The 23,007-nt window shown below is 40.9% G+C and overlaps 1 protein-coding gene across 2 annotated transcripts in view; it reads right to left on the reverse strand.

The window, feature by feature from the left end:
• The window catches only part of HECW2 (HECT, C2 and WW domain containing E3 ubiquitin protein ligase 2), a 240,733-nt gene that overhangs the window by 155,516 nt on the left and 62,210 nt on the right, over nt 1–23,007 (reverse strand). For both annotated transcript variants that reach the window (XM_024195306.2, XM_024195310.2), the window contains exon 2: nt 15,477–15,819. In XM_024195306.2, coding sequence (XP_024051074.2) covers nt 15,477–15,768 — 292 coding nt within the window. In that variant the 5' untranslated portion in view covers nt 15,769–15,819. The remainder of the gene's footprint in view (nt 1–15,476; nt 15,820–23,007) is intronic.

A 23,007-nucleotide genomic window follows, 5' to 3' on the forward strand; every position in this document is an offset into this window, starting at 1 on the left:
ACACTACTGTGCTAATAAGCGATGGTCACATAAATACCACCCTGTACCGGAAACCTACTGACCGCTACACTTACCTACATGCCTCCAGCTTCCATCCAGGACACACCACACGATCCATTGTCTACAGCCAAGCTCTAAGATATAACCGCATTTGCTCCAATCCCTCAGATAGAGACAAGCACCTACAAGATCTCTATCAAGCATTCTTAAAACTACAATACCCACCTGCTGAAGTGAAAAAACAGATTGACAGAGCCAGACGAGTACCCAGAAGTCACCTCCTACAAGACAGGGCCAACAAAGAAAATAACAGAACACCACTAGCTGTCACCTTCAGCCCCCAACTAAAACCTCTCCAGCGCATCATCAGAGATCTACAACCTATCCTGAAAGATGATCCTTTACTCTCACAGATCTTGGGAGACAGACCTGTCCTCGCTTACAGACAACCCCCCAACCTAAAGCAAATACTCACCAGCAACCACACATCACTGAACAAAAACACTGACCCAGGAACCTATCCTTGTAACAAAGCCCGATGCCAACTCTGTCCACATATCTATTCAAGTGACACCATCATAGGGCCTAATCACATCAGCCATACCATCAGGGGCTCGTTCACCTGCACATCTACCAATGTGATATATGCCATCATGTGCCAGCAATGCCCCTCTGCCATGTACATTGGCCAAACCGGACAGTCTCTACGCAAAAGAATTAATGGACACAAATCTGACATCAGGAATCATAATACTCAAAAACCAGTGGGAGAACACTTTAACCTGTCTGGCCATTCTATGACAGACCTGCGGGTGGCTATCTTAAAACAGAAAAACTTCAAAAACAGACTCCAACGAGAGACTGCTGAGCTGGAATTGATATGCAAACTAGACACAATCAACTCAGGGCTAAATAGGGATTGGGAATGGCTGAGCCATTACAAACATTGAATCTATCTCCCCTTGTAAGTATTCTCACACTTGCTTCTTATCAAACTGTCTGTACTTGGCTACCTTGATTATCACTTCAAAAGTTTTTTTTCTCTTACTTAATTGGCCTCTCAGAGTTGGTAAGACAACTCCCACCTGTTCATGCTCTCTGTATGTGTGTATATATATCTCCTCGATATATGTTTCACTCAATATGCATCCGAAGAAGTGGGTTGTAGCCCACGAAAGCTTATGCTCTAATAAATTTGTTAGTCTCTAAGGTGCCACAAGTACTCCTGTTCTTTTTGCGGATACAGACTAACACGGCTGCTACTCTGAAACCTGTCAATACAGAAATGCCACCATAGTGTCTCACAAGAATTCTACTTCAGATGCCCCCCTTATGCTCCTATTAGTCTCTATAGGCTGAGGTGGTCCCTGTTTGGGCTGTATCTCCCATGATCCACCACAGTCTCACTTATTCATGAGGGTAGACAGTGCATCACGGGAGTCCCATGGCTGCAGGGAACCATGGGAGTTGAAGTCTAACTGAAGATCCTGGCCCATGTACAAGAATGGGAACAGGAGGCAACTGAACTAAAACTTCGGTGAGGCTCTTCCATACAATATATTTAACAAAATATATTGGTTTTCAGATGAAAAATGTTTAGTTTTTGGACAAAAAGCTACAATTTTCTGCAGAAAGCAGACACTTTTGATAAAAAAAAATCATTTAGTCAAAAACCCAATTTTCAATCAAAAAAATTTTGACCGAAAATTTTTGACCAGTTTTAATATGCACCCTTCCAAGCATCACTCACTCTCCCAGGGTTTCATGCCTAAACTGAGGTAATGAACAAATGTAAAAGCTACCTTTTTCCTATTCTTAGATCCTTGTACTAGTACGAGTAGTGTCCCAAGCAGCAGTGACTCAGTGTCACATCAAAATTAACTTTCAATCCAGCTGCTTACAAGTGCGTCCAGAGAGTGGATACAAAAATGTACATTTCTATGGCTGTGTCCACACAGGTTGGAAGTCCTCAGTGCAGTTTAATAAAGTCATATATCTTTAAATACTTTATCTAAATAGCCACTGGTAGAGACACAGATAAATGTTTCCAACAGGTGGGGGAACAAAAGAGGGGAAGGTTTGTGTCTTTTTTATTATTAATTATTGCTTCAAGAAGGCCTGAAATGTTATTTCTTTTTAGTGTTTTTCCCCTACTTGTTTTTACCTTTGAAATATCAGAGAATCATAGAAATGTAGGGCTAGAAGGGACCTCAAGAGGTCATCTAGTCCAGTCCTCTGCACTGAGACAGGACCAAATATGCCTAAGACCATCCCTGACAGGTGTTTGTCTAACCTGTTCTTAAAAAACCTCCAGTGATGGCATATAAATCAAATAGCATATAAACCAATGGTGCATAGCGAGAAGAAAGTAAAGGGCCAGTGTTAATTGCTGGCAAGCATTTGCAATAGATCTGGGATAACACAGATTTTAAAACATAGTTAAAAAGTGACAAGGAAGGTTTGTTTAGCTCTTTTTTAAGCTTTGAGCTTAATGTTCTCCAAAAATATCTATACAAAATCTTCTTTGAAGCCTATTCCTGTGCTTAGCTATCCTTATAGTTAGAAAGATTTTCCTAATATCTAACCTAAATCTCCCTTGCTGCAGATTAAGCAAATTACTTCTTGCCCTATTTTTGGTGGATACAGGGCACAATTGATCATCGTCCTCTTTATAAGAACTATTAACATATTTGAAGACTTATGTCCTGGTGTCAGTTTTTTCTCAAGACTAAACATATGAGGAAGTTTAAAAAAAAAAAAAAAAGTCATAAAAGGTTAAGAAAACATGACCTATCATTTTTGTTGTTCTCCTCTAGATTCTCTCCAATTTATCCATGTCTTTCTTTAATTGTGGCCCCCAGAACTGGACACAGTACTCTAGTTGGGACCTCACCAATGCCAAGTAGATTGGGACAATTTCCTCCCATGCCTTACATATGACACGCCTGCTAATACACCCCAGAATGATACTAAGGACATAAGAATGGCCATAGTGGGTCAGAATAAACGTCCATCCAGTATCTTGTCTTCCGATAGCGGTCAATGCCAGGTGCTTCAGAGGAAACAAAACAGGTAATGTCGCCCACTCCCAGCTTCTGGCAAATAGAGGCTAGGGACACCATCCCTGCCAATCTTGGCTAATAGCCATTGATGGACCTATCCTCCATGAATTTATGTAGTTCTTTTTTGAACCCTGTTATAGTCTTGGCCTTCACGCCATCCTCTGGCAAAGAGTTCCATGAGTTGACTCTGCATTGTGTGAAGAAATACTTCCTTTTGTTTTAAATCTGCTGCCTACTAATTTCATTTTGTGATCCCTAGTTCTTGTGGTATGTAAAGTGGTAAATAACACTTCCTTATTTACTTTCTCCACACCAGTCATGATTTTATAGACCTCTATCATATCTCTCCCTTAGTCATCTCTTTTCCAAGCTGAAAAGTCCCAGTCTTATTAATCTCTCCTCATATGGAAGCCATTCCATACCCCTAATCATTTTTGTTGCCCTTTTTTGAACCTTTTTCAATTCCAATATATCTTTTTTTGAGATGGGGTGACCACATCTGCATGCAGTATTCAAGATGGGGGCATACCATGGATTTATGTAGAGGCAATATGATAATTTCTGTTTTATTATCTATCCCTTTCTTAATGATTCCCAACATTGTTAGCTTTTTTGACTGCTGCTGCACATTAAGTGGATGTTTTCAGAGAATTACCCACAATGACTCCAAGATCTCTTTCTTGAGTGGTAACAGCTAATTTAGACCCCATCATTTTATATGTATAATTGGGATTATGTAGGGTGATCAGATGTCCCGATTTTATACGGATAGTCCCGATTTTTGGGGCTTTTTCTTATATAGGCACCTATTGCCCGCCACCCCCCGTCTCGATTTTTCACACTTGCTATCTGGTCACCCTAGGATTATGTTTCCCCACATGCATTACTTAGCATTTATCAACACTGAATTTCATCTGCCATTTTGTTACCCACTCACCCAGTTTTGTGCTTTTTGATACTAGCCTTTTTTTGCAGCTGAATCACATTGTTGACTCATTCAATTTGTGATCCACTATAACGTGCAGATCCTTTGCCTAGCCAGTTATTCCCCATTTTGTAGTTGTGCATTTGATTTTTCCTTCCTAAGCATAATACTCTGCACTTGTCTTTGTTGAATTTCATTTTGCTGAGTTCAGACCAATTCTCTAATGTGTCACAGTCATTTTGAATTCTAATCCTGTCCTCCAAACTATGAGTAACCCCCATCCCAGCTTGGTGTCATCTGCAAATTTTATCAGCATACTCTCCACTCCATTATCCAAGTCATTAATGAAAACATTGAATAGTACCAGACTCAGGGCAGACCCCCTGTGAGACCTCACAGGATAGGTGTCCCCTCTGCCCAGTTTGACAGCAAAGCTACTCTGAGTACGGTCTGTCAACCACCCATATAGTAATTCACCTAGACCACATTTCCCTAGTTTGCTTGGCATGTGGATACTTCAGAAGCCTTTACTAAAAATCAAAATATATCACATCTACAGCTATCAGAAATATCTGGTCTGGATTTCTCTCATTTTGCTGGCAGTCATCTAAAAGGAATCAGTTAGGGATTTGGCGCTCTTTCAGTTGCTAATTGAAGGAGCAGTGTTCAGTCTTTAACTAAACAGTTCTCCTCACAAGACATCTGCATTAAATATATATTTAGCAGAAACCACCACCAGCATTTTAAACATGACTACATTAACGGGAACTAAGTACCTTTTTGAGTGAGCCACCAGGGTCTGCAAAGGACAGTAAAAGGCCAGTACAGTGTGCTTTAACAAATCACACTCCTCCAGCACGCTTTGTTGCACCATACAGAGAAGTGTAAGGAATCACTTCCCCCTTCAATTACTCAGGTTCCACTTCTTTGGTACTCAGGATGTCATAGTCCTACTAGTTTAACAAGCTTCCACGAATCCTTCCAAGAAAAACAATCCAATTAGATGCAATCAGTTATCTAATTTATCATGTAAAAAGCAAGCAAGCAAACAAAAAGTTTGGAAGAAGCTGTGAGGGAGATTCCAAGCCTCCTTCATGCTTCACTTTTAAGTCATTCTCAGAAAATTAATTCTTGGATTGAAGTTTCCCAAGCTTTCTGAGCCAAAAAACGATTTTATTTGTGCAGAGTTTCAGAATATCCACATGACCATTTTTGATCTTTGACTCACTTCTTGATTTTTTCAGGGGGTGAGAGAGCAGGCTCCAAAGTGTGGGTATTCCGCTTTATGTGCTCCACTAGCTTGAAACAAATAAGGGAGAGCTGCAGTCTTAACTGTGACGTTCCTTGTTCTCCTGGATCATGTCAAACCTTATAGTTGTTTTTAGGTTAATACATTTCATATCCACTTACCAAGATAAAACCTTAATTTGCTGGCAGTGCTTAGTGTTTCCTTGCAAGCAAGTATCCACAAGATTATACTGGCGTAAGTAACCAGCCTTACTGTAGCAGAATGAACTCTGTGGACTACTCCTTGGTTAAACTGAAGATTGTTTTCTACTGGAAGTTAAAATGGGGTTTTGTAAAATGATTTGGATTAACCAGATCTAACTGCACAACATTCCCAAGCAGACAGACATTATTCAAGCAATAGCAATTTAATAATGCATCTGTCATTGCCTCTTGGGCAGCAGATGAAGGCGATTGAAAGGATCCTGGGCAATCATCCAAGCTCCTTTTTTCAATCTACTTTAGCTCAATGACACTATTAAAGAGGGAAATTAAATTTCCAAGATAAAGTAGATCTCCTGTTATGCACCAACAATATAAACAGTGTTTCCCCACACTTTAAAAATACCAAACAAATTGCCATCATGGCTTCAGCACCATATTTTCGTTTTCAGGGCAGCAGCACCAGTCAATGAACGGCATCTTGTTTCCTAAATTCCCAGGATCCTTTTCTCTAGGTTTCTCCTGTTTTAACATGGTTTGTTAGACTGCTCGGTTACGCTTTGCCACTGTAAAGAAGGTCAGCAGCAATAGATTCTGCTACTCTTAACCTCCACAAGCTCAGATCGCAACGATAGTAGCAGCCATTCAAACCCATCCTAAAGCGTGTAAACTGGATGTGAAATTTAATCTATTAAAGAGCAAGGCTAAAAGAAGCAGAGCACTTGCCTTTGCAGTTTCCTGTTACAAAAGAAAATATGGCCCTTTCTTACTAAAGAAAGTTGCCAGAGAAGTGATAGAGTTCTTCTTCAGGAGCAATATCATTTTTACTGAGGAACCGCGGGTCAGAGCACGGTACTTTAAAATCATCACTACTAGCAGGAGAGAGAGGAGGAGATAAAATGTTCAAGACAAATAATTAAAGTGAAATATAATAAAGTAACAGGCTCCTTCTCAACCTCACTTCCTAAACAAGCAAAAGAAAAAGAAAAACAAAGTGGTTTAGTCAAAAGAGAGCAGAGGAATTTTTGCACCTCTCCTCCATTTCCCCTTGTTTCACAACAATAGCTCTTTCTCTACTATGCAGCCCACTCTTGCGGATGCAGATGTAGCAGGAGTTGTGCCTGAAGTGTCATCTCCACAATAATATCAGGATTTACTAGCCTAGAAGTGTAAGTCTCATGGTTGCGCCCAGCCTCCAGTCTCCTGTGTGACAACAGATCCAGCCAAACCACTGGGGCAGCTAATTAGAGCCTCTGAAGTAAAACAAAGATTTGCAGCTCAACCTGTAGACTATTGTATGTCACAAGTACAGTATATAATAAGCTTTGAGGGCCAAATCTCGAGAGATGCTGAGCAACTGGAACCCCCAATATCATCAGTGAGAGTTACAGGTGCTCAGCAGATAGGCAGCACTTTCGGGGATTTGACCGATAAAAACCTAGAATACACAGATTATTATCTAAACCACAGACCCACTCCTACTCCCACTGAAGACAGTGTCAAAGGTCCTATTGACTTCTAAGGAACAAAACTGGGCTCTTAGTGTGGGAATCTGTTTTGCCCTGCTATGCACAGGTCCAAGCTCCAAAATGATACCTCGCAGATTTTAGCAGTAGCCAAAAAAAAAAAAAAAGTGACCACAAAATAATCTCTAGCAGCTGGTGACTAGCACATTTTTAAAAAATAGGGCAACGATAACAATTTAAGAGTGTAGACAAATTACCAATGCAATCAAATAGAAAGGAAAATTAATCTGTAGCACAGAACATTTTGCTACTTTAATATATTATACAGAAGTTGAACAAGAAAAACCAATAACAATCAGGCTTTTCCAGGACATAAAAGAGATATTAGGTCATATGGTTTTTGTTACAGGGGTCAAAGAAAGCCTTTGAGGATAGGATAAGATGTCTTTAATTTTTTTAATCTCGCCGTACAATCTGAATTGCTATCTTAAGTGTATTAAATCCAGCTTACGTGAAAGCTTTTTCTTTTTAATCTTGTCTGACCTGAAATGGAAAGGCTCCAAAACTCTCCATCCCTACGATCTCAGTTTATACTAAACCTCCTATCTAAATTGTCCTCTATAGTTCTCCCACAGTCCTTATAAAGAACATGCTATTGTGAAACAGTGCTGTATTTATTCAAGAAAAATGTCAACCAGATAGTGAGAAACAATTGATGGAAATAAACATAATGACCTTTGATTTACAGCATTATAAATGTGCTCAGGAGCTCGAGAGTAAAAGCCCTATGTCTCAGAACCGGGACTTCATAAATTAGGACAAAAATAACTAGCCTGGGCAATTTGGCCATAGAAGAAAAATCTACTAATGACAATGTGTTTCTCAAACCCAGCACCACCCCTTTCTTTGTTTTGCGCTTTCTGATTTCTTAAAAACAAATTAAAAAAACCCCCAGACATTCTTAAATAAGTATATAAGCAGAACCATTGAATATAACAGCAACTGTGCCTCCTGACTCCAAGGCTGAATTTAGCCCAAGCTATTCAAAAATTAACTCACAAAATCCCTAGCCTGGCTTCATTCAGAGTTTCAACAACAATGGTGTTTTTTACAATCAAATCCTTTACGTGGTCGCACTGCCAATTCAGGACATTTCTTTCATTGTGGTTTTTCTTAAATTCTTAATTTCAGTACAAATTGTTAAATCCTTGTTACCAAATGTATATAAAGTTCAACAGTATTAACACTCTCTTCAGTCTCTCACTGGTGCTGCTTGTCTCTCTCATATACACACAAGGGAGGTGAGGTAATATCTGTGCAAGCTCAAAAGCTTGTCTCTTACCAACAGAAGTTGGTCCAATTTAAAAAAAAAAATTACCTCACCCACCTTGTGTCTCTAATATCCTGGGACCAACATGGCTAAAACAACACTTCATATACACACAGGCTCTCTTTAAGTGTCCAAAGAAAGATAGGCAGTACAGGATAATTTTTCTCTCATTCACTAGATATAATGACAAGAGCTAAAGCTAGGTTCTGTTCATTGCAAAATGTTTTAAGGCTTTCCTCAGGGACTACAATAAAACATTTTGGATCATCAGTTCTTTCAGAGAAAGTTAAAACACGACCCTGTGATGGGGCATGCATGCCCCGCACTAGGACTGCAGGGGTTAATTCCTCTTTTTGGGCCGAGGAGGCCATGCCCTCTTGACCCTACTGGGCATGCTCCAGCTGGAGGCCAGTTTTTCTAGTATCAAAATAGAAAGGCTTTCTTAATGCAGGCAGATTGTTATATATACATATACAGATTGAACACTGTGGCATTGTCAACTGAAGGAAAGTTGTTACAAATGTAAGGGAGCACAGCACCCCAAAATATGGTCACTAAGTAGCACAACTGGGTCAGTTTGGGAAAAAAGAGGAGGAAGAACCCATTTAGTTCTGAGTGAAACTGTTTTGTGTGCAGAAAAATTGCTTATTCCTTCTTTTCGAGGTGTGGGGCAGGGTGAAGGAATGGCAGTGCACTGCAGAATTAAACACAGGTACAATACCACTGCTATAGAGACCAATTCTCTTTTCTGGCTGCCACCAAGCACTGTCGTTTTCAAATTAGGATCTTAAAAATGGCTACCAACCAACTAAAAGAACCCAACTCTAGGCAACTCCTAACAGAAAAGTCAAACTCAAAAAAGGATCAGGTATGCAAGGATTATTCCATACCAATCAATATCAAAGGTTTAGATTAACTGAAGACGAGTTAGCACTTCTGGAAGTGCACTTTTCCATCTCCTGCAGTCCCAAATGTATAATACACTTGACCATCTCCTCACTTTTCTACAGATTTATACTCTGCATACACTGCAATTCTTCTCTGAATTAGAATGCTATAGTGTCAGAACTTTAGGAACATGACGATTTGCAGATCAGGTGTGCTGCTATTGAATCTCTAGTTCATACTGATGAAATTCAGATAGCACAAGACAGAATAACTTAGAAACAAACATATTCTGCAAACAGCAGCAATGACACTTACCTGCAATTTTCCTCGTGCTCCCATCATTTGCCAGGAATATACCAATAACGAGAAAGACCCTCATTATAAACCAGTTAAAATAGATTAATACTTGGTAGAGTATTTTCATCTCTACTAAAATCTCAGGAAGGTATACATATAGTACCAGGGACAAAAATAGCCAAACTCACACGAGTACCTGAAATCAGGCATTAAACATACATACAAAGAAATAATTGAAAACAGCTATGCAGCAAAACAACTTTTTTTAAGGCAGTAAAAACTAGTTATATGTTATTTAAAATCAAAACCATAAACCACACATGCTATCTAATACTACATACAGAAATTTTGATTACTAGCAATAGTACAAGCAACAGGCTGGTTCATGCTAATCAATACTTAATGCAGGTGAATTCTAGTGTTGATTCACATTATGTCGCCTAATGACACAAATAAAATAAGTTTGGCAAGAATTCCTAATACACCACTCACTTTAGCCATTCAGTAAAACTCAGACTAATAAGTATTTAAATAACTGTTCACTGGTGACTGAAAACTAGTGAGAGAATTAACACAGGAACAAAGAAGAAAGTCTCTCTCTCTGTCAGTTTCCCTCTGTTACTAGGAAGGCATTCTATAAAATTTTAATGTACAGTAAAGGTCTACCTGGGATTTTTTTTAAACCATTTCTTTCACATCTCTGAGAGACTGAGAGCAATAAAGCAGCACATTATAATGCACCAGATTCTCTGAACTAAATCAGATGTCTCCAGAAAGACAAAGGAAAAAGAGAAAAATCTTAACATCACTCTTAAAATTTCCCTCTAAAAACACTCTAATGCAGCAAAGTTCCTCTCTAATTTACTCTTTGACAGACCTCTCTATTAAAGTCTGAGCCAGAATGATGCTTATTTTCAGAATGCTTGTGTTTTCTCACTGTGTTAATTTATGGAATGAATAACCATTTCTTTTTTAGGAATGATCAATTTTTTTCTTTCATGAGCCCATTTAATTTCATAATCAATGTTAATGGGAAAAGAACAGGGCTGTGTTTTGTTTTAAGCTAAGAGATAAATATTTTCCTTTGTCTACTGGTATTTCCTTCAAAGATTGTGCTGTACTTGGGGGAGGGGAGAGTGGTAAATACAGCTACTACATTATGCTGGCAAAGAGCCAGAAAGGTTTCTTAGATTATGTGCAATTCACTAACACGTATGTCAATTACAGAGGAAGTGCCAAAGGAGAATGATTGCATAAAACAGACTATTTAAAAATAAAAAACAGGCTGGCTAAACCCAATTAAGTATTTATAATCCTTGCACTGCGAATGGAATTAGGGCTTTATATGTATGTATAATTACAAACACAGAGAGACATGTATTGTGTGAAGTGCTGAATGACCTCAGCTTCTAAATAAGTACCTGGGAGTTGAGGATGCCTTGTAGTTAAGGATGTAAAAAACTGAAGGTAATGGGATTACTTATTACTTATATACCACATCTTTGTAATGTCCTGAGATCAGTCAACAACTGCATCCTAAAATAAGTGGAGTGGGGAAGGTCAGGGTCAGCCTCAAAGTTGTTTGTAGAGCCTTGGCTATGGGTATTCTGACTTTCAAATGTCTGTGTACAGTAATTCCTCACTTAACGTCCTCCCGTTTAACGTTGTTTCGAAGTTACGTCGCTGCTCCATTAGGGAACATGCTCATTTAATGTTGTGCAATGCTCCCTTATAACGTCGTTTGGCTGACTTTACAAGGGAGCATTGCACAAGTTCCTCTTCTCCGCCTCCACCCCCTCCCTTCCTCCCTCCCTCCCAGCGCTTCCCCCACTGTCAAACAGCTGTTTGGCAGTGCTTTGGACTTTCTGGGAGGGAGGGAAGAAGGGGAAAGCGTCGCTTCTCTCCGGCCGCTGGCTGCGCGGCTGCCCCTGGTCCTCCTGAGTCCTCTGGCCCGTGCTCGCGGGGCCTCATTCCGAAAGGGGCTTTAGAGCTGCAGGCCAGGGCTCCAGGGCACCCTTAGCCCAGGGCCCTGCAGCCCCTAAAGCCCCTGCATTCCAGGTGGCCCTGCCTGCCTGCCGGGGGGAGGGGGTAGCTCCCAGAATCGCGGCTCCCAGAATCGCAACCATGGGGCGGTGCCGCGCTGCACAGAGCCACCTGCACACCCCCTGCACCAAACAAGTAAGTGCTCTGCACCTCCTGCCTGCCCCAGCCCTGAGCCTCCTCCCACACCCCCACTCTAAGCGCCCTCCCACACCCTAACTCCCTCCCAGACCCCGCACCCCCAGCTCTGAGCCCCAGGAGGAGAATGGAGAAAAAAAAGAATGAAAAACAGGGAAGGGGAGGGGGGGAAGATGAGAGATGCTCCCGCTATGGGTGGCCCCAAAAATGAAGCTGAGCACAGGGCCCCACTAACTCTAAATCCACCACTGGTGGGAGGGGGAGGAGCAGGGAAGCGCCATGTCTCCGCTCCTCTCCCCCCTCCCAGAAAGTCCTAAGTGCTGCCCAACAGCTGTTTGCAGCAGGGAACCCCTGGGAGGAAGGGGAAGGAGCGGCGATGCGGCGTGCTCCGGGGAGGAGGTGGAGTGGGGGTGGGAAAAGGAGGGGCTGGAGTGGAGCGGGGACAGGAGAGGCAGGCCTGGAGCATCCCCCGGCAAAGTCAGTACCTGTTCTTCTGGGGGGAAGCTGCTGTTGCGCAAGGTGCTTCCTAGCATCCTTGCCTGCCTCATTGTCTGCAGCGGGCTGTGCCTGTGTGGGGTTAGCCAGGGGCACCTCCCCACCACAGTACAGTACAGTACGGTATATAATGCCTTTTGTCTGCCCCCCAAAAATGTCCTTGGAATCTAACCCCCCGCCTTTACATTAAATCTTATGGGAAAATTGGATCCGTTTAACATCGTTTCACTTAAAGTTGCATTTTTCAGGAACATAACTACAACGTTAAGTGAGGAGTTACTGTAATTATAGCCTTAACTCTGAATTTCCAGGCTTTCAATATTACAAGAGTTCAAAATTCTACTACTGTTGTTTTAGTTAATTGACATCTGTTTACCTTAAGTGACACTGTGAATTTTCTTTCCCCACAAAGAAATTTTAAAACATTTATGAGAAAACTATAAATACCAACATGGTGAACAAATGTTTAATAATGGGCTCTTCAATCTACCAGAGAAAGGTAGAACACGATCCAATGGCTGGAAGTTGAAGTTAGACTGGAAATAAGGTGTAAATTTTTGACCGTGAGAGTAATCAACCACTGGAAAAATTCACCAAGGGTTACTGTGGATTCTCCACCACTGGCAATTATTAGATCAAGATTGGATGTTTTTCTAAAAGATCTGCTGCTCTGGGAATTATTTTGAGGAAGTTCCAAGGTCTGTGCTACACAGGAGGTCCAACCAGATGATCACAGTGGTCGCTCCTGGCCTTAGAATCTATGAATTTATGACACTAACGGAAGATTTCCTGGGGGTTTTCCCAACCCTCCTCCCCGCAAAGAAATCTTAACACACTGATGAGTGAAGACTAACAGACGATTATTATATTTCCCACAGCATGGAGTCCATTTTGCTTAATTACAAATGTGATGTAGAGCCATCATAATATCCACAACGAATACTCCGCTGGTGGTGATTTGGGGCCTGATTCAGCTCCTATTGGAGTCAATGGAAAGTCATAAGAGCGCTATCCAGCTCTTTAATCTCTCAAAGCTGAAGCTGTTCAGCTGATAAAGGGTTTTTTGTGGAGCTTTTGTGAGCACTACAGTCCTCTGGAACTTAATGAAGCATTGTGAAGTTTAAAAATCTATAGGTACTAATTCCTGCACCCTACCATCTGAAAAACAGTCCCACTCTCAGCTAGGCCTCATGACAAACAAATTAGAGCTTTCTATTAAAGCTCATGCTATTAGAATTATTGTTTATTTTTTTTAAATTACATTTTTTTTTAAAGTCTCACGGTTTATCCAAACCACCTCAAACCTTCCCTCTCCCCCTAAAAATATTCTGCAATGAATAGGAAACACACATGCCAAATTTCAAGTCAAAGGGATTTTTTTCAGATTCAAATAGATGCATAACTAGAGTTAGAATGGAAAGCAAGTTACAGCCTTATCTATATAAGGAGTAAGAACAGTGACTCCATAACACAAAATAAAAACAAGTTTTAAAGGAAAGATTCTGCTAAGATCCTGCTCCTGTTTTAATCAATAATAGCAAAACACTCTTTGACCTCAGTAAGGAGCTGCATCCAGTGCTGAAAGATTTAAAGTGCCAGAAAGGAGAACAGTTTAAAAAATAAAAAAAAAAAAAACACTGAGTAGCTGGACCTCCTCTCACTTTTAACACAAGCAGATAAGAAATCCATGATGGATATTATACACTATTCCATGACACTGTAACATGCTGGGGTTTTGAATTCAGAGGAGGCAATCTGAGTTTGTTTGCCCTCTCAGCAGAGGCTAGAGCAGGGGTCGGCAACCTTTCAGAAGTGGTGTGCCGAGTCTTCATTTATTCACTCTAATTTAAGGTTTCGTGTGCCAGTAATACATTTTAACATTTTTAGAAGGTCTCTTTCTATAAGTCTATAATATATAACTAAACTATTGTTGTATGTAAAGTAAATAAGGTTTTTAAAATGTTTAAGAAGCTTCATTTAAAATTAAATTAAAATGCAGAGCCACCTGTAACAGTGGCCAGGACGTGGGTAGTGAGAGTGCCACTGAAAATCAGCTCACGTGCTGCCTTCGGCATGCGTGCCATAGGTTGCCTATCCCTGGGCTAGAGTCAGTCTGTGCCTTTGTTTTGCACTTTGGGAGGCTCAGTAGACACACAGCAGAAAAGTTCTTTATTCTGGAGCCAGATTGAAATTGCTCTTTGACCATTTGGGGAGCTAGCTGAATAATTGGACAGGAGGATGGAATAGTTTAGGGCTTGATACTGCTGCCACTGAATCCAATGGGAAAACTTACCGACTTCAATGAATGCAAGATGAGATCTTTATTTAAATAACATTTCATTGGTGAGGATATTGAGTAAGATGAACTGGTGTTAGTTCTAAGATGGACAAGGTTCCAGCTGTCAGACATGTTTTCTTTTTATTTGATTTGGGATTTAACTAAAATGGTGGCAATATGGGATCCAGCAGCTAGACCCTTGTCTACACTAAATTTCCCTCCCCGGCTGAGTACTATTAAAAAAAAAAGGGGAGGAACATGGGGGGAGTAGTGATTTATTTATTTTGGAGGGGTTCTGAAGGATATGCCTTTCATGAATAGGAGTTATTGTTTATACAGATGTAATTCTTTTACATTTTAGTGTGCAACAGTCAGCTTCAAGAATTTATACAAAATACATTTTCACAAATGCTGAAAACCCACCTGGCCAGAAATAATAAATTACTGTTTACAAGTCTAAGAAAACCTTTTCTTGTAAAACCATAAAGAGGATCCTGGAAAAAGTCATGACTGCCTACTTATAAACATTAAAGTGGAAAAAAAAAAGTGCTAGGTATTAGGCCTGATGGTAGAAGCATTTGGCACATAATAGGTATTTTGTAAACACCGAGTTACCATTAATTTGTCACAGTTTCAGAAAGGATCACCACGCTAATGGGACAATAGATCTTAAATTCTTTGAGTGAGAAAGAAGTGACTCCTCTGCATCTCTTTTGAGTTTATGGAGGAGTGGCACAGCTAACAGCTCTGTTGATTGTGCATCTCTTTTGGAATATGTATTGGAATATGTAAATCCACCCCCTACATTTCCAAGTCAGTAATGCAGCCACCAGTAATTAAAGACAGAAATAGGAAGACTGTGTGTGCATACAGCCTCTGTTGTCTAAGAAGGCAGCATTCCACCATCTAGGTGGTAAGTATGGAATCCAAGATCTACATTAACTGGCTACACATTTTCACACTTAATTGAGCCAAGAGGGAAAGAGAAAGCTTTAGAGTAATTTTGTGCATATTTTATCTTTATGTGCACCACTGGACATAATGAAAGACGAGAAGAGGTGGCAAAGGACCAAAAACCACAGAAAATTAAGAAATGGTTCTGACTCACCTATATGATAAAGTCCTATCCAGTCTGTTGGGTCAACTTCTTCTTTAATATCCCAGAAAATAATGAGGTTCTGAGATTGCCCCAGGGTGTATTCATACATACTCGCTGTCAAACTAGAGCGGCTGTCAGAGGTCACTAGATCAGTGTCACTGTTGGCACGCTGCAAGTTCATGTTCTCAGGTATGGTGCCCTGAGATGTCAGGCTCTGCAGGTTCTCTGGGCTCAGAGTATACCGTAGCTGAGGATTACGTCGTCGCACAAAAAGCAGATGTTCTCTGGCTGAATTTGCCATTGTGTCTCTCTCTCTTGTCGGTCTACATAAAAAAACTTCTCACGTAGGGATCTGCAAAGAACAAAGAGAGGCATGAAGTGTTAGAGCTGAAGGACAGGATATTGGATCAAGGTCCACATAGAGACAACTTAGTTTAAAGGTTTCTTTATCTGGGATTGACCCTTCAGTAGTCTCATATGGACGAAATAAAGCTCATAGTTCATTAATCTACTACTACAGCCATCTAAAGACACTGTTCAATACACTGGAACTGAGGCACATTTCATGAACTACTTGTGGCAGTCTTGCTGGCATTCAAAATCTAACATACATCTTGTATTAAAATTTGTATACCAAGAAACAAACCAGGAGCTACTGTGCCCAGACTAGAAAAAAGCAGAAACCAAAAAAAAAAAAAAAACCCTTGATCCAGCAATGGAGATTTAGTACCCCGATAAATAAGTGGATTAAGTCTGACACAGGCTCAGAGTACATGGAGACAAAGTCCTCTTTTAGCTAAGCAATTACAACAGTATATCTTTATTTAGAATAAGTAGTTTCTAGTAGTATTTTATAAAAAAATTTTTTAATTAAGGAGTCAAAAAAGTAATACAGCTCCACAGTAATACAGACATTAGATAGGATTTGTATATAGCTTTAGCAAGCACGTAGCACCATAGAGAAGTAATACAACAAAGTTATTTTGTGATAAAAAGGATTTTTAAAAGTATGGAAGAATTTAAGAGGGAAAACTATGGGTTCAAAGATTTCTCTAGATCATGCAAAAATATGCCAATTCCTTGAGGGAGGTATTCTAGGGGTAAGGGCTGAGGTTCAATTAGCCCATGTCACTGTACCTGCCCAATTCGCTTTTTTTCCTTTTGACCAGGTCTAAGAATAGATACCTCATGAATTCAGTGGTTCCCATCTGATCTGGACTAGATAACAGAAGGAGGTCTTCTCCAGAAAGGAGATGTCCAACATGGTATTAACCCAGTTAATATAAAAAAAAACCTGCACAATTTCAAGAACCCAGCTATGCAATATTTTGCAAGTAAGAGACAGGTTACTTCAGCTTCAGTCAGAGACTGTTTCCCCTTAACACTTGGAGTGAAAGGAACTGCAAGTAGGCTGTAATCACCACCAGAAGATACTGTATAGATCTACCTCCTGGGACTGACCTCTAACACACTCTGAATGGTGTTTGGGTTAAACAAAGCCAAGGTATATTCTTTGCAGCATCTTGCATTACCCGAAACCCAAGATTTGAAGACGCATTTGATAGTTGTAAGAATCTGTAATTTCTGTAAGTTTACATCAGGTCATGTCTGTTAAAAACTGCCTGGTAAATGAATAGCTAGTAAGCAAAGACAGGGCTGCCTAGTTCCATGAGCTTCTTCTCATGTCTGGCTCTCTCTCCATAGACAGTCCTCCCTCTTCACTTTCAAATCTCTCCACATAACATACTACTTCCATTTTGTACAATATCAAAACAACATATTGGCACTGAACAAACAACCAACAAACTAGAACTTTGTTTTTCAGAATGGAATGAAGCACACTGCATTTACTTGGGTAAAAGGGGTTTGTGTAAGCAAGTGATTTATCAATGCAAATAATACATCTAGCTAGAGCCCCTGTGCAGATATAAAATTTGTAGCTGCATCCAATCCATGATCTGCAAACATGGTCCGTGGATATCCATTAACTTAAAATGTTCAAAGTAATGTAATAAAAATGCAACAGAATGGATAATTTCGACCAAGCAAGGATTATTTTCATAGTGGATACTAGCAATAAATAAGTTTCTTTCCACTGGGGAAAGACAGTTTTGCAGTGAAAACAATTTATTCCATTAGAAGAAAACTGAATGTTTGCTAACAAAAAGGATTATCAGCCAAACAATTAAGAATTAATGTAAAGTGGTCTAAAAGGTGCTGCACTTCCATAAGGCAGTGAACTAAAATTTGCAGTCCTTATTTTTTTTAAAGCCCAGACAATTACATAGTCTACCGTGCACAGATTGTGATGTGAATTTCTCACACTCTTTAAACAATCGCAGCCACTATGGCAAGGTATCTGACCATTTTACAAGTTAACCATAGACAAGGTCAATTGTATCACAGTTGTGTCCTCTTTGAAGGACGTCTGCTGCAGGCAGAATAGAACAGATCTCATTATTAATTTTAAATACATATATTTTGAGCAAGTTTACAGATACCTGTGTATTATTCTTGAGCTTTTGTCCTGGTTTCGTACCTCTAGCCTTAAGCTATTGTATATGAGTATTTCTGTTTCCTTAAAATAACCCAAACATTTCCTGGTAGTGCTGAATGTCACCTGCCTTGATTTTCCCTGTTTCCAGCAAGTTTTTAATTTAAAATGAGGTAAAGCTCACTGGAAATGGATTATGATTGTTGGCCATCTTCCATAGTATTATAATTATGATTAGACCCACAGTATGCTAGCCCTCAGTCAAGTGTCTTACAGCTGCATTATTAAACAGAAACTATCTCTAGTAGTCAAAGATGTAATTATTAAGCAAAAAACACCACCACCACCAAAGCTAGAGCTCCAGTCTTTTTCACAAAGGTTTCTGGACTCTTATTAAAACTTTTCCTTTCATCCACAGAATGCATTCCTTCCCCCCACCCCCACTGATTTTTTTCTCTTTTCCTTTGGCCACTTGAATTTTCAAAACTTCCTCAACTTTGAAAAAGTTTCAGAGTGGCAGAATTACCGTTTCTTTTTGCCGTTCATAGCTTTTTCAAATCTTCCTCAACTTTGGGAAAAGTTACTGGAGTAGCAAAGAGTAAAATTAAAAAAAAAGTGAAAGTGTAAAAGAAAACCTAGACATCATGCATTTTATTGCACTCAGTATCAAAAGGGGTAAGAGAAAAAAAGATATTTAATAACTATGTGACCTTTGTTTATGCCTTACTCAAAGATTTTATTGTTAATGACATGAATCAACAGATTTCACTGAAATGTACATGTGTACTCTGCCTCTGACATCAACAAGGTAAAATAATTTCGTATCCATATGCATTAGTGAATGTTAGGAAAATTAAATATTTTCCTAATGGTCTACAAGTAAGGGCAAGTCTACACACTACAAACTTGCATCGGTACAGGTGCACCGAAGCAACTGCACCACTATAGCACTTCTGGTGAAGACGCTCTAAGCCTATGGGAGAAAGCTCTCCTGCTAGCTTAATAAAATTCCACCTTTGCGATAGGCAGTAGGTATGTTCGCAGGAGCAGCTCTCCCACTGACATAATGCTGTCTACATGGGGGGGTTAAGGTCAGTACAACTACGTCGCTCAGTGGTGTGGATTTTTTCACACCCAAGTGATGTAGTTATACTGAAATAAGTGTGTAGAGTAGACCTGGCCTTATGCATTTTCTTTTCCTGGAATGATGAGCATGGGGTAACTCTGAGACCAGAAGAGTAATTATCTGAAGACACAAGAGTGCTAAGTGAGCATTCTGAACCACTGGAGCATCCAGCATAAAGGTTAGCTAATCACAGATGTTGCTGGCCTGTTTAGTGAGACAAGCTTCATTGGGCCACGTCACCTTCTCCTGATCTACTGAGGTCTTATGAATTTAAAAGCTTTCCTGGTTTTATGAGTTTACACAGGGTTGTTTTAGATGTGTTTATATAATCAGACAGATTTTTAAAGTATCCTGGGTTTCTATACAACCATAGGAGGGAGTGTAAGACAACATGCTTAGAAACCATAACTGTAAAAACAAGCTTTATGCAGGAGTTCAATGGGACTTTTCACGTGTGTTTGTAGTATCCTGGCCTAAAAGCATCTACTGGCAACACCACCAACCCCTCTCGCCCTCACTAGTAATTAAATTGCAGATTTCAAAGTGGAGCAACATTATTCTCTATACAGACCTAGATGATATATGATGCAGCTGAATTCACTCTCTCCTCCAACCAAATACTAGAAGTATGATCAGTATTGACATCTCAACAGCTACGAGGGCTAAAAACTTATTGGTGATGTCAATTCTTGCAATTTTATTTTTTTATTTTAATCTCATATCAGATATTTTACGTAAAAGCCCCAGCTTCTGGAAACAACACGAGACTCAAACCCCACCTTTTTTTTTTTTTAAACATAAGTTTCTAGCCCACGTGACAGCATAGAGAAGCTTGAAAATGTGACCCAAATGCACCCTGAAGCCCCCAAAACCAGAAGGCAAATAAAAAGAACCCAAAATATATTATTTTAAAATCTTTTGATTTTTAAGCAAACCTCATGATTTTGGGGGCTGACTCATTTTTGACAATACATTTTATTTTTTAAATGAAAGCTGAAATTCTGATATAATAACATGCCTCCATGAGTTGAGGCTTTAAGAAAAGAAAACAGATATTGCGAGTTTCATTATAAAATTGTGAAGTGCCAACATTGTACCATAACCCTTTCAATCAAGCTTTTATATAGGGTTCATTCTTGTTATCACAGTTGGTGATTTTCCAACTCAAACAGCTCTTTCTGAGGCTGGAGCAGCGACGGGAAAAAAATGGTGGATACTAAGCACCACCAGCAGCCCCCCGATCAGCGCCTCCCCCTCCCTCCCAGCACCTCCCAGCTGCCGCGATCAGCTGTTCCGTGGTGTGCAGGAGGTGCTGGGGGGGGGGGGAAGAGTGAGGGCAGGGCACGCTGGGGGCAGGGGCGAGATGAGAAAAGGCAGGGCAGGGGTGGAGCGAGGGCATAGCAAAGCAGGGTGGGAAGAGGTGGGATGGGACCTTGAGGGAAGAGGTGCAGTAGGGGTGGACCCCTGGGGCAGAGCCAGGGGTCGAGTACCCTCGGGCACATTAGAAAGTCAGTGCTCTGATCAGGACACCGGATTTAATTCTAAACTACCCCTTAATAATTATCCACAGTTAAAATATTAATAACTACACAACTTTCAAAAACTGCACCAAAGGTTAGAATGTTATTTACCATAACTAATTTACAGAGGTGTTATGATAATTTGTAAAACACTTTAAACATGTAAAGTGATATATAAATGTTAAATTATTACAATATAGTCAATGGTACCAGTGCTTCTATATCGTGATGCCAACTTTTCCCAACCTAGCGCTATAAATTTCCCAAATCTGGTGAAAAATTCCCAGATAAAGGTTTTTTACAGTGCTTCTATATCCTGGGAAATTTCCCAAAACCTGGGAATTTGTGAGTAAAATGTTTCAACTTGGGAAATTGGGAATTTTCATTCAAAACATTTTACTCAAAAATGCCCAGATTGTGAGAAATTTCCCAGGATATAGAAGCACTGAATGGTACCATGTACAAACTATAGTTGCAATAAGATCTACGATGAGTAATAACATTTCTGTTAGTTTACTTTGGTTATTTCCGTGTGAGTTTGGGTCTGAATCCCAACTGCAAGAGATAATGTAACACCAATACCGTGCCTTGTTACAGTACGCTGGCTAAATGGCACTAGAAGAGGAGATTCCAGCTCACACTATCACGGCATACTTTAAACTGCTGGACTCTCCTGAAATAAAACATAGTTTATGCAGGAGTATTCTAAAGCAGCAGTGGGGAACCTTTTTTCTACCAGGGGCCACTGACCCACAGAAAAAAATCAGTTGCAGGCCACACACAGCTCCATGCGGGGGCGCGGAGGCTCATGGCTTCCCCTAGTCTCTGGGGTGGGGCCAGAAATGAGGGGTTCACGGTGCGGGAGCAGGCTCCGGGCTGGGGTGCGGGAGGGGGTGAAGGTTCCAGATGGAGGTACGGGCTCTGGGGATGACGACTTGGGGGTGCAGAAGGGGGGTCCGACCTGGGGTAGGGGGTTGGGCTACTGGTGAGGGTTAGGGTTGCCAACTTTCTAATTCCAGAAAACCGAACAGCCTTGCCATACCCCTTCTCTGAGGCCCGGCCCCGCCCCACCCCTTCCTGAGCCCTCCCCCCCACTTCATCCCCCCTCCCTCTGTCGCTTGCTCTCCCCCACCCTCTCTCACATGCTCATTTTCACTGTGAGGCCCAAACAGGCATATTTCTTGTTTTGACAGGAAACAAGGTCAGGTTTTATTTGTTACAGGACACTAGAGCTGGCAGCACAATAGTCAAAAAGGGGTAATTTTTTTATATGAAATTTCACAAAGGTTTTCATGATTCTTTCCCTCCCCTCGTTCCATTTTTCATAACCAGCTCCATGTTTTTTGTTCACTAAAGTTATTGTAATTTTGTGTGTGGAATTAGGACCACACATTATCACAATGAGTCCATTAAAGGCTCACTCCTGAAGCCCAAATACAAATCCATAGAGCACAACCACAGAAATGCACACCTGTCCAGATTCATGTGTACACATCTAGCATGCACTAACACATGTACTTCCACATTATTTACTATTACAATTGTTGTTTAGTGCCTAGAGACCCCAAGTAAGATCAGGGCTCCAGGGTGGTAGGTGCTGGACAGACACATAAAAAGAGAGAGTCTGCAACAAAGAGTTTATAATGTAGCTAGACAAAGGTGGGGAGAAATGTCTGATCCACCGGCTCTTCTGCAATTACTAGTCAACAACTTTCACTTTTTAAGAAATAATACATTTCTTTTAGAGTTCCCTTCTCTTTCAAAAACGTGTTATGAAATCAATACACACACATTTTATGTCATCAATTTTTTTGTGCACACGCCAGCAAAAGGAATAAAAGTCAAAAAGAGTTAGGCTGCAAATTTTATTCACAGATATACACACATGTGGCAATACACACACCTCCCTACACAAAGACACACAGTCTCTTACACACATACAAGGCATGCATCCACACACTTGCCTACACAGAGACACTTTCATTCACTTTTTCAGAGGCTGCCTAAATCACCCAGCCAGGAAGGGAAGCAGGTGGGCTGGAGGGGAAAAGGTGGGGGGCGGAGGTGGAGGTGGAGGAGAGAGGATGGGGAGGGAAAGAGGCCAAGGACAAGAGCAGGGTGGTGGTGAGGGAGCAGCGAAGGAGAGAGGAGGGGATGTGGGGGGTATGTGGGGTGGATGGGGATGCAGGGGGAGGCAGAAGGCTACAGGTGCATGAGGATGTGGTGGGGCGCTGGGGTGTACAGGGACATAATGGGAGTGCAGCAGTGTATGGAGGTGAATGGAGTGCCGGGCTGCGGGGGGGGGGGGGGGGGGGGGGGGGGGGGGGGGGGGGGGGGGGCGGGGGGGGGGGGGGGGGGGGGGGGGGGGGGGCGGGGGGGGGAGGGGGGAGGGGGGGGGGG

The sequence above is a fragment of the Terrapene carolina genome, unplaced genomic scaffold (assembly GCF_002925995.2).
Source record: "Terrapene carolina triunguis isolate 2854851 unplaced genomic scaffold, T_m_triunguis-2.0 Scaffold62, whole genome shotgun sequence".
NCBI lineage: Eukaryota > Metazoa > Chordata > Testudines > Emydidae > Terrapene > Terrapene triunguis.